Raw genomic sequence first — 13,132 nt, 5'->3', positions numbered from 1 at the left:
TTGTCGCTCGCTCCGTGTATTTTAAATCTGAAGAGGAAAACTCCTGTGAAGAGGGTTTCTGTGGGAACATTTTGATTCTTTCCCCAAGGTTTCAGTCTGACGAGCATCCAGAGGGAGGCAAAGATATTTGTCATGAATTATCCAAACATGGGAACTCATCAGCGGTCGTTTATGATTCCTCCTGTCGGCTGGATGACCTGTGACTCGAGTACAACGTCTATTCAATATATAAAATACTGTCAAACACTCACCTCTCTGATCTCCTTGATCTTAGAGCCACCCTTACCGATGAGAGAGCCGCACTGGCTGGCCGGGATGACCAGCCTCAAGGTGACCGGAGGCTTACTGGTCACCGTGCCGTTAGCTACCAACGCTGCCAGGTCCTGAGAGAGAGAGAGACATCGTGTGGTTACACGGACAATACTTCTCCAATCGGACTGAAATCATTTTGATTAGAGATTCAAACTTAACCGTTTACATGAACGGTCAATAGACTGAAGTGATAATGTGTGCTGACATGCTTCAAAGCGATTAATCAGCAGTGTTGGGGGTAAATTACAGGCTGGACACACTGGATGCCTGTGTACTGCGTGGCGGCCGTGTTACTCGCATCACTCGCGTGTTTGTGTTCACATAGGCTGCGTGGCAGCTGCAGCGCGGCTGCTGCCTGCCTCATCTGTTTACAGACATTGATGATTATCGATAAATATGATGACGTGATTTTCCTTAACAGAAAGGAAAAGAAAGTCAAAGTGAAAGAAAGAGTGCACAGGAAAGACACTGCCCTTTCATTGTTTTCTTTCTGCGTGTTCAGACATTAAAACACTGGTATGATGTCCATATGACTGTCTACAGGTCGTGTTTTGCTGAGAACTGTGTGTGTCGCGGTAGAAATAGGCGAGACTCCGAATCTCTCGATGGCGCGACGCAGCAGCCTCACATGATTATTGTTATGACCCGTACTGCCTCATCGTCACCAGACTGAGATCCACGCATCACTATTACACACAGAGGGACGGGCAGCAGTCAGACAGAGGATTGTAAAACATGTCCGAAAAGGAGCAGGAAGAAGGAAACACTTATATAATCCTAGCGCTTCTCCACAACTAAGTAATCAATCATAATCAATTTACTTCCTGAGTCTGCCTGAAGACGTACAATAAATGCTGATGGCTGACGTGAGACTCGCTCTGTCCCACTCTGTTGTTTAGTTTAATAGATAACATCTGCTGCTGTGAGCTCAGGAACATCTGAGCTAAAAGACTTTTAGGACGGCAAATCACATTTCATATTAAACAAATAGCAATTATATTGTTAGCTTTCATTGTAACTTCTCTTCTCTGACTGTGTCTCAGTCATAATTAACCAGTTTGTATATTTGGATTCTGAAGGTCCACCAGTGAACACAACTTATTTGTTGTGACATTCATGTTTGTCCAGCTGAGAGTCAGTTCAGACTTTGATTTGTAAAATCAACATGCGTTTTATAAAAACACACCTTTGAATCGAGGAAGTCATCAGTGAACCTTCTCAGTTGAATTGCGTTGCTAGGAAACAGCTCAGCCACAAGTTTATCTGCTCAGTTATTAATATTAGCAAATATTTCAACCAGAGGAATGAATGCACTCCTTTAGATCAGTGACATTAACAGGGCGGAGGACGGAAGAACAAAAACATGAGCTCAAAAACAAGTGACAGGCGGGAAGTTCAGTACAGACGGATTTCGTCGTCTCCACACTGGGATTGTGAATTCATAGAGAAACAAAAGGACAAAGTGCAGGATGAGAATAGCAGCAGTGAAACAGTATTAATGCAAAAACTTCAGAGAAACGTTTCTCTTCAGCTTCTCCTCCCTGATCGCTCTCCTGCTTCACAGTCTGAGACTCATCCCTCACTCGCTCTTTACCGCGATTAAAACTCATGTTACCCGACACTCATCAAGTAGTTTACACGCTTCGTCTTTTAAAGCACTACGTTCTTCATTTAAAGGACGCAACATTCATCAGTGAGCGATGAGTCCGAGCACCGCAGTTCCTCTTTTTACTCTTAAAATATTTGGGCTCTGGTGGAGTGAAGGGATGCAGCGGTGAGGTTTTAATCGTCTCTTTATGCGTCCACAAATCATCAGCTCTTTTCAGCTTTGTACTTTTACATCTTTCAGAAATCCACTCGTGTTTTTTGTGGTTTATTAAAAGTAAGAATCAGGAAAAAAAAAAACACTTAAATTATGACCAAATCCTTCAGTTCTTCCAAAATAACCACATTTTCAGCTATGTTTTTGGACAAAATTCTGACTTTTAGCTTTTTGTATTTCTGACATCTGCAAATTTAAAAATGTGCATAAAAACAAGATGGATCAGCCTCTGACATCCCTCTCTTCCTCTTTCACTCTTCTTTCAACACATCTTCTTCAAACGAAAAAGGAAAAAGGAAAAAGGAAAAAGGAAAATCTGCAGATTGGGATATAATGTCAGCAGTTAACGTTTCTGTCCAAGGTTGACGAGGCACATCACGTTCACATTATATGCTATTAGCCACCGTCCACATCAGGAGGTGGAGGGGACAGTTTTTATGGCGAACAAAACAGGTGTTTTAGGCTGAAATGTGTTGTTTTCTAACCCTGACCAAGTGGTTTTGTGCCTAAACCTAACCGGAGCATCAGTGCAGCGTAGTGACGAGAGAGAAACAGAAAATTCAGCCTAAACAAACAAAGTTGCAACGTTGACAACATTAATTATGAACTAATCTGTGGAGATTCGATTGTAACGCTTCAGCCGGGCTTAACATTTGGATCTGATGTGATATTTTGTTCATATTTCCAATCAGGTTTTTTTAAATATGCAAATCTAAAATGTGAATTAGCCTTGCACCTCACGTCTCTCTCTTCATCTTTTCCTCTTTTTAAAAACCCTTTCAACACATTTACTTTCAACACACAACAAAGACAATCTACAGACTGAGCAGGTCAGACAGGAGACATCTCATCCAGCACAGGAAAGAAATGAATACAGTTAAAGAAGGACAGTAAAGACTCCCTCTCTCTCTCTAACTCTCTCTCTCTCTCTGTTAGGTCGCTGCAGGTTGGCGTTGATTGAACAGACAACCTCAACACTCGTCTGTCATTCCTTTATTTCCAATGCAGATCACAGACTATATTTGCTCTGGTCAAATGTCTATCTCGCTCTCTCTGACCTTGACTTTCTCTCTGTTTCAACATCTGTGTCTTTCCCCACACACATCCTCCACCTCCACCTCCTCCTCTTCCTCCTCCTCCTCCTCTCTCTCTCATACTGTCAGTTGTGGTCGATGTAATTTGATGAATACGCAGCGTTCGCATCAGGATACAAGGAGAATACAGCCTGAGTGCTCCAAATGCTCTGAATGCTCACAAACAACCTGAGACTTCAAGGTGAATTGTACGAGTCTTCGTGTTGAACAGAGCATCTGAACAGTTTTCAGTAAGTGACGTCATGAGACTGCTGCATCCTGCATGTTAAACACAGAAGAACTGATTTAGGATGAAACCTGCGAGTCAGTTTGAGTCCAACTGGTTCATGGATGTCCGTCTGTCACCCTCCCAGAGCTCCACAGCGAATCAAAGCTCTGCCTTTAAAAGCCATATGAAGAAAACATCCTGTGGCTCCTGTTTAAACCAGTCTGAGCTGAGTCTTCATCACCAGCTTCATCTGAGGCCGAACACCAGCGCTCTGCTTCACCTCTCTCTAACCTCCGCCTCTCCTCTCACCTGTCTCCACCCCTCGACTCTGCTCTGTTCCTCCATCTCCTCCAACTGCTGTTCTTTATTGTCCATTAGTCTGAAAAGGCTTCTCTCATCCTCACTCGTTTTTTAATTGCGTCTCCTCTTTCCCCTTCAGCAGCTCCTCCCGTCTTCTTCCTTTTATTTTTTCATACCATCTCCCCCCTTTGGCAGCTTAAAGCCCCTTTTTCTCTCTGTATCGCTGAATCTCCCCCTCTCCACTCGTTCTTTAAGACTCTCTCCCTCTCACTCTCTTTAATTAACTCAGGTAATAAATAGCAGCCTGAATCACCTGTTCCTAATGCAATTGGTTCTATCAATTAGGCCGAGTTGGACTTGTGGCCTCGTTGCGTCTCAAATGTAAATAGCAGCCCTGTGCTTGTCTGAGCTGCCAATCAGACCAACGTGATGTGAATACATGACCGCCTCCCTCTGCAGGAACAGCCAGAACGTATTTATTTATATCATCATATCATGCAGGACTCTTTTTTTCTTGTGTTTTGTGTTTTCCGTCACAGTAATTGACAGCTGATGCCGTCCCACACATGCACAAACTGCTTCATGATGCGAGCTGAAAGCCCAAATGTGGAAAATGTTTTATAAGATCTGATTCTTTTGATCCTGGTTATGACGTTTTTGAACATACATGTTTCTCTGCAGGAGGCTGATGTTGTGTGTTTTATGTCTACTGATGCCCAGTGTGAGGTAGTCGTGTGTGTAGCTTTGGGTGAGAAAGATGTTTGAGGGTTTATTTTCAACACTGCTGGCTGCTCAACTCCCCGGTGTGTTTCTTTGGATAAATAAAACCAGATTTTCCATCTATATTTACTCTGCAGCGGAGAGATTCGTAGCCATAAACAAGATGTGAAACGACTACAAGTTCTGATGTTTTCTCTGTTTCCATCTCAGCCTGACTCTCTCCGTCCTCGGTCTTCCCCATCGGTCCTCTCATTACACATTTTCTTTAATCCTCTGCGCTCCTATTTTTTAATGCAAGTATGTCGATGTTTTCAGTTTCTCTTGTCTGTTTTGCCGGCTCCATTTTGTTTCATCTTTCCTTTCTTCTCTCTCTCATCTGACAGCAATTATCCTCAAGTTTTCTCCGCATTCTCTCACAATTTCTCTGTTTTTGCCTTCACTGCTACGACCACACAACCAGCACCAGGTTACGCAGGATGTTGGACGATTTTTTTGTTCTGCAACTAATAATTATTTTTTACTATCAATTAATATTCCAGGTATTTTCTTGATTATCAAAAAAGCAAAAATAGTCCATTACAACTTCCTGAAACTCACTGCGACATCTTCAAATCTTCACATTTCTTTTAAATCCAGATGTATTCCACTTGTTAACATACTGACGGGCTGAACTTATCCACAAGACGGGTCCTGATCATGTGGATTGCCTCAGAATCGTTGGTTCTGTTCTGCTGCTAATAATTATTTTAATTACAAATAATATTCCAGTTATTGTCTTGATTATCAAAGAAATAAAAAATGTTCATTACACCTCGTCATCACACAAAACTTGAAAAATAACTCAAAATAGTTGCTAATTATTTTCCTGGTGATCAACTAATTGATTTATCGACTAACGATTCCAGCTCTTTAATTAATTTACATACTGTAGTAACCTGTGACTTAAACTGTGCAGCCGGTTCAACATAGTCAGGCTTTCTTTGCTTGAGCTGGCTCGACAAAACCTTCAGATGCAGATGCTCATTTGCTAGATTTTTGTTTTTTAACAGTTATGTTTTTGATTTATCACTGAAACGTGTATCACTGATGATGAAAATAAATGTATGTAGAAGAAAACACCAATTTTGGATTAAATATCAGCCTTTGAGACGATCTCTGCCCTCGACATCCAACCTGACCAGCCGGGCCGCCCCAGGGAGGAGGGAGAGATCCAGTATGGATCCAGATTGGATTTCAAGGCTGCTCCTGTCTAACGTCCGGTCCGAGGGAATGGATGAAATTGGACTCAACAACGTGAAAAAAAGAGACTGTTGTGTCCACATCGTTACAGAGACCCGTCTCCACCACGACATCAGAACAAGCTGCTGCACTCGGACCGTGTTCTGACCGACAGAGCGCAGGACAACAGCTGGACGAGGAGAGTTGGACACAGTCAAAGGTGATGTCATCATCAGCATCTTGTTGCTGTAAATAAACATCATATGTTCCTATAGCATCAGACTCATCTTGTTATGTGCTGTGTTGCATCATGAATAAATCATCTTGAACCTTCAGGTCGCTCACTGATGAACGGATCTGTGTTACTGATATCAGTTATATTTGGTCAGGCCTTGATGCTGCACGAACTGTTAAACTTTCCTTTAAATCTGACAGTTGAGAACAGACGGTTGACTTCTGCACACCTGACAGGTGAGACGCGTGTCCTGAGTGACGGCTGCCTCCTCGACGTGACGCTGACGATGTCGTGTTTTGTGAAAACTTCAGTCTTTGCTTCTGCAGCTGGTTGGATTGTGTGTTGCACTGATGAACACCTTTATAGCTCTTATGATTGATGCTACACACTCTCTCTCATTACACTCCCTGTTTAATCCTCTGAACACACTTTTCCTACTTCTTTCTTATAATCTCATTAACTTTATACAACACCTACTCTCTCCTCATCTCTGCATCTCCACCTGTATTCTCATTTTCCCGACTCTTTCTATAAACCCTTATTCTCCCATCTCTCGTGTGCCCTCTTCATCTTATTTCCCTTCATCGCTCACATTCCTCCTTTCATATATATATATATATATATTTTTATAATCCTTCAGCAACCCGTCTACCACTCTCTAAATCTCCGTCCACACTCTCTGCCTCTATCCACCCCTCCTCCTCACATCTTACTTCCATCTCATTTTCTTCCATTAGGATCACTACGATTTAAATACCAGCTGCTCGGATTTAATTTCTCAGCACGCGACGTGATCTTAAACGTCAGCGAGACACTTCAATCCTCCACAGCCAGAACCACTTTGGTGTAATTCGGCCCACATGGAGCCAAACTAATTCTCTTTAAGTAAATCATCAAATTTCATTTTAATTTTTTCTTCCAATTTAGCTTTAACCCAGTTATTGGAAAGTATTCCAGATATATTTTGAATCATTAAACACGTTTCTTTAAATATTTCATATCTTTGGAAATTTTGGGATCTTTACGAGAGATTACAAATAAAGAGTGTTTGGCTGCACAGCATGAGTCTGTATGAACCGGCTCACCAGCAGGACGCCGCTTTTTAAAAAGGGTTTGTATGATTTCACTTTGTGTCGACATCAGAACTCATTCTCGTGGTTTAATTCACATCCTTGAGCAAGGAGTGTATTTAAACACACATCACATGAACAGCTCCTATGAAATAAATACAAGACTTGGAAACCTGAAACTATTATTACTGTTAGACTTGTTATGGTCGGGAAACATTGTTTTCATTAAATATTGAACATTAATTCAACTTAAGTTGACTATTCTTAAGATGTTCATAAAATCCAACACTGTTTTTGATAATATTGCTCCTCACAGCCTCCAGCTCTGGAGGACAGAGTCGGGTACAGATTCGGACCTTCTGAAGGAATAAAGACCCGGAGCCGTTTATCGACGGGAGGAGAGCTCGCAGATTAAAAAGTGGATTTATCTTCACTCCTGTTCATCAGCCTGACTGCAGCAGTGATCCACTGTCGGGTGGTTCTGTTCTGTAATGTTGACTGCTGACTGGAGCTGGAGGGGAAATGGACTTTACTTCATGAACGTAACGTTACAGAGAGGAGACAGAGAACAAGAACCAGAACCAGAGTCTCTGCTGAGTACTGACTTCACTCAGAGTTTAACTAAATTAAATACAGACACACATACACCCCTTGGTGCGAGCCGTTACTTGCTAGCTTGGTGCTAATACACAGTAAAGCAATCTGTTTGGGATTAATCAACTCATCTGCTCCTGAATAACCTGCACGAGTAGAAGAGTAGACGAGTAGAAGAGTAGACGAGTAGACGAGTAGACGAGTAGAAGAGTAGACGAGTAGATGTCCATAGGTTGCTTTTTAATCCATTTCTTTACAAAATAATCATCAAGTCTCATCAAGTCCTCTGTGGCTCTTCCATCTTTTTTCTCTGTGTAAAAGGTTTTTGTTTTCAATATGGCAAGTTTTTCATTCTCACTGTAATCGAGGGTCTAAGGACAGAGGATGTCGTTCACTGTACAGATTGTGATCGTGACTTTGGGCTTTTACACAAAATTGATTTGATTTGATACAAGAATACGGATATAAGAAGAGATCACGGATCCAATCTGCCGTGATCTGTTCTTGATTGAGGAAATGTTTCAGTGTTTCAGTCTCAGTTTAATAGGATAATGGAGGGAAGGAAAGAAGAAATGGAGACGGACAGATAGAGAGAGTGTGTTCATATCACATCCCTCTGAGAGACACACTTGTATGTGTGTGTGTGTGTGTGTGTTTGTGCTTGAGTGCACATCATGCTTGTATGAGTGTGTGTGTGAGGTCAGACAATCCCATTAGACATATAATAAAAGGCTCCCTGCCAGTGAGCAGCCATGTTGTAGAGGAAGTAAAGGTTAGGCACTTCAGTCAGAGCGGCTCGGGAATACCACTGGGAGCTCAGAGGTGTGTGTGTGTGTGTGTGTGCGTGTGTGTGCGTGTGTGTGTGTGGTATCCACCTCCTCCAGTTTGAACGTGATCATGGTGAAGGCTCTGAACACACAGTCTGTCTGCCCGGTGATGGTGATGATCCTCTCTGGACAGGAGCCCTCTGAGATGTTGATCCTCGCACTGCTCTGTGGGTCCAGACAGAGATGGAGGAGCAGGGGGAGGGACAGGGAGGCAAGGGAGGGATTGTGGGAAATTATTTTGGGGGGGAGGGAGGGCGGGAGGGAGGGAAAGAGGGAGGTAAGGAAAGGGGATGAGGGGATAATGCAAGGGAGGGAAAATGAGGAAATCATCGGGAAGGAAGGGAGGCAAGCGAGGAGCAGAGTGGAGGTGAGTTACGACGGGAGGGAGGGAAGATGGAGGTTAATGGAGAGAGGAGGGGGGGAGGGGAGGAACGGAGGAGAGAGAAAACACATTAGTGGGGGGGAGGGATATGTGGGCCAAGAAAGAGAAGAGGAGGACAACCACTTCCCCCACGCTGCTCCCTAAAGGAGATTCACCTGTGATGCAGGAGGAGAGAGGGATAACCTGGAGGCTGGAAGAGGAAGGAAAGAGGAAGGAAGGAAGGAAGGAAGGAAGGAAGACAGGAAGGAAGGAAGGAAGGAAGGAAGGAAGGAAGGAAGGAAGGAAGGAAGGAAGGAAGACAGGAAGGAAGGAAGGGAAGGAGGCAAGCGGAGGAGAAGAGCAATGTAGTAATTTGAGGTTTTTCAGGTAAGGAGGTTGACGGGGGAGGAAGAAGAGCAGAAGAGGAAATGGAAAGGCGGTGAGAAAATTGGGGGAGATTAGGGAGAGAAAGATTAAGATGACGAGGAGGAGGATGGAGGAAGATGTGATTCAAGCCCAGGAAATGGAGAGGAGAGGAGAGGAGAGGAGAGGAAAGAGAGTGGGTAGAGATTTATTAAAAAGGAAGAGGAGGAAGGGTAGGAGGAGGAAGAGGAGGAGAGGAGAGAGAGACAAGGTGGTGCAAATATTTGAGGAGAAATAAGAGGAGAAGGTGAAGATATAGAGAAGGTGCAGTAATAACCATACGAGGATGGATGGAGAGGATGGGTGTCAGGAGAAAATTGAAGTGTGAGTTAGGAGGAGTTTAGATAAATAAGAATCAAAGCCTGGTGCTGAATTTGTGGGAAACTCGACTGGTCCAAAAAAAAACAGGCTTATTTTCTGGTTCTTCTTTTTGTCTGACTTTCACCTTCCTCATAAGAAAACATTTCCTTCCACTATTATAAATAACCACTTTATCTTAAGACGTAATACAATCTGACTCTTCCCTTTGGACTGCACTTAACCAAAACAAACATGTCTTCAGAAATGACATCTTCTAAAAGAAAAGGAAGAGCACTGAAGTCTGAGACATCAAACGAACGAGCAAAATAATCACCAGAAAAACAGAGTGTGGGTCGACTCTGAAAGCAGCTTATTACAACTAATGTATATGTTTGTTGTGAGGCTGCGACCTCCAGTGGCCATAATTAACATGACGGGAGCAAAGGAGGAAGTCAGGTGATGTGTTGTAAAAGAGGGACAAAGTCCAGTGACACCAACAGTCAAGGCTGAAGCTTAAATTAAGGAACAAAAGTACTTATAAAAACTCAAACCATGATTTTGTCCTAAACCAAACTAACTGCAGCTGCTTCACAGCTTTCACCGTGTGATGACAAAGGTCCGACACACCGATGCTGAAAGAGTTATTATTAAATTATTAAAGCTTCTGCTATCATCTGACACATCGATCTGATCCAAATCATTAAACCTCGTGTCATGTGGCTCAATCGACATGATCGGAACGAGCTCATCAATACAGAGATCCGTTACAAAGACAGAGAGACAGAAAAGAAACGTCTGTTTCTCTCCAACTCACAGTTTCTTTTAAACCTCGGGTCCTTTTTCTGAGTGTGTGGATGGTGAAGTCAGCGCTGTGTGTGTGTGTGTGTGTGTGTGTGTGTGTGTGTGTGTGTGTGTGTGTGTCACCGGGTGAATCACTGTCTTGCAGCAATCAGCCTTGTCTGTTTTACTTACAGCTGATCTCTCCATCACTGAACAACACACACAGCAAGGTTAGATAGATAGAGGTGTGTGTGTGTGTGTGTGTGTGTGTGTGTGTGTGTGTGTGTGTGTGTGTGTGCGCAGCGGTTAGTAATAAAGCAATGATGAAATAATTCTCTCCCTCTCTCGTCATTTATTATCGACATAAAAAAACATTAGCTGCCGTCTTCCTCTGCCCTGCATCTATTTCTCTATCTATACATCAATCTATCTATACATTGTTCCTTCCTTCCTTCCCTCCATCCCTCCCCCATCAGTTCATTAGTGTCTCTCTTTCTTCTCCCCCTCCATTACCACTCTCCTCACCCTTCATTCATCTCTCCCTCCCTTTTATCCTTTCATCTAATCAGTCTCATTTTCATTAATTTATCGATACGACCCCCCCTCAACCACTCATCCGTCTCACTGTCTTACAATCACTCCATCTATCATTCCCCATATCCCTCTGATCCTCCTACTTAACCCCTTTCCTATCCATTACCCTCCCTCCTCCCTCCCTCCCTCCTTCCCTCCCTCCCTCCCTCCTTCCCTCCCTCCCTCCCTCCCTCCCTCCTGTCCTTTCCTTCATCCCTCCATTTTCCTCCTTCATTCGCTTCCTGTCTCTGTTAAATCCTCCCTCCGCCTCCTTTCTTCTGTGTCTGTGTTACTTTTTCTTTTTTTTTTAAATGGAGGAAACTGAGTTCAGTTTAGTCTTTCGTGTTTCTGCTCCTCCTGGACTGACAGACAGCAAATTGAAGATAATGAGGGTAGACAAAATAGTGGAAACACCTGTGCAATCTAGAAAACACTACAAACAAACTACTGCTGGGAGAATCCTCCTGTAAAAATGATTATTTTTTAAAAGAGGTGTTGCATTACGTTAACATTACATCACGTACATTGGACATGTGAGACTCAGTGACGTAGGACGTCCTGAATGGTTTTGTTCCAGTTGGATGAAAATTCTTGAGCTGTGTTTTTTATGAGTGAACTTTCTCTTTTGGTAGATTTTATATGCTGTAATTGGAACAAAGGTAAAAGGCAACCAGACTTCATTCAGTCGTAAAAAGTCAAATCTGAAGTTCATCTAATATCAGATAATCCAAATTATCTGATATTAGATGAACTTCAGTGTCAAAAGTACAAGTAAGAGTAATAATACGTATAGTTTACAAGTGTATTCGCCAAAATATCAAACTTTTCTTTTAACGAAATACAATTAATCAGAACTCGTCTAAGTCTTGCATCTGGTCAAGTTTCAGTAAAGACTGACCTTTATGTATTTTATATGAAGGGAGGATTTTACTTTTAGCTGCACACAGTCTTATCGTGACTGTAGTGGTGGTCTGTGGTTTCTGTAGAAGATGATATAAAATGTCTATTATAGTTTGTTTCTAGACGTATAACTTTTTATTTTTGTTAATTATCGATGCTAAAATGTTCTTTCCGGAAAACCTGCAGGTTTTACATCGTCGCTGGTTCATCTAGATTTCATATTCAAACTGAGGCTGAAGCTAAATGTCACACAGCTGATTGTTTCACATTTAATAACACGGTGACACTTTGGATCAATCTTCTAAACTGACCCTGTTGGGCTCCTGTATGTGAGACTCCTTGTCTCGTCTTCCTCCCCCCTCCTCCCCCCTCCTCCCCCTGCAGCAGTGTGCCGTCTTGTTGCTGCTGCGTGAGGCCGTTGTCTTCATTACTCTTCATTTGGAGCGGAGGAAGGATGGACGGCCACGTCATTCAACTGGATTACTCTGCTCTGTTCTGCTTTATTAGGGAGTCATGCTGCCAGGGTGTGTGTGTGTGTGTGTGTGTGTGTGTGTGTGAGGCAGAGAGAGAGTGTGTGTGTGTGTGTGTGTGTGTGTTAGTGAATGGGTTTTTACATGCATTGTGTATAACGTGTGTAAAGCTGCTATGAAGAGCTACAACCTGACATCAATGCTTTTATTGACTTGATAAAAAGGGACTTATTGTATTCAGTGTCCTTGTGTGTGCAAATGTGTATGTGTGTCTGTGCAAGTGTGTGTGTGTGTGTGTGTGTGTGTGTGTGTGTGAGAGAGACATTGGGTGATTCTGTGCTGAAAGCCTCTTGAAAAACCTGGCATTGTGTGGAAAACATGTAGCCTTGAAACAATGAATGTCACTTGCAGTTCATTAGAGAAAGTGAAAACGATGGTATGTGTGTGTGTGTGTGTGTGTGTGTGTGTGTGTGTGTGTGTGTGTGTGTGTGTGTGTGTGTGTGTGTGTGTGTGTGTGTTTGATCCGTCAGTTTGCATAGCCAATGAGTGAGGAGCGAGGTAGCAGGTTGGGGAATAAAGAAGAGTAATGAGAGGAAGACGCAGCCTGTGAATCCAGTGTAACTGTATATCCAGTGTTGTGTTGTGGTTTTGTCCTTGAGAAGCAAATATCCATTTAAATATTCATGTTTCTGCTCTGTGAGTTGAGGCTGTCACAGAGAAACGCTCGGGCGAAGACAATCTGTTTTCTTTTGGTCTTCTCTGCCTTCGTCTCCGTCTCTTCATCTTCTCCTCCTGTTCGCTCCTTCACCCTAAATCTCCCCATAGAGCCGATAACCTCGCTTAGTTTGAGATTTTTTAATAAGGTGATTATTTTATGAGGTTTTGAATGTGAGTTTGTTTTGATGTAGTCTGACTGAGTCTTAGT

At 42.8% G+C, this 13,132-nt stretch overlaps 1 protein-coding gene across 1 annotated transcript in view; it reads right to left on the bottom strand.

Annotated features, from left to right (window-relative positions):
- pcbp4 (poly(rC) binding protein 4) overlaps positions 1 to 13,132 on the bottom strand; it is a 131,025-nt gene that overhangs the window by 40,977 nt on the left and 76,916 nt on the right. The window contains exons 6-7 of the mRNA XM_084349300.1: positions 8,449 to 8,565; positions 252 to 383 (exon numbers count right to left, since the gene is read on the bottom strand). Of these exons, the coding sequence (XP_084205426.1) occupies positions 252 to 383; positions 8,449 to 8,565 (249 nt within the window). The remainder of the gene's footprint in view (positions 1 to 251; positions 384 to 8,448; positions 8,566 to 13,132) is intronic.

The sequence above is a fragment of the Pagrus pagrus genome (genome assembly GCF_965226575.1).
Source record: "Pagrus pagrus genome assembly, chromosome: 3".
Lineage (NCBI taxonomy): Eukaryota > Metazoa > Chordata > Actinopteri > Spariformes > Sparidae > Pagrus > Pagrus pagrus.
This window is presented reverse-complemented; position numbering and strand designations above follow the sequence as displayed.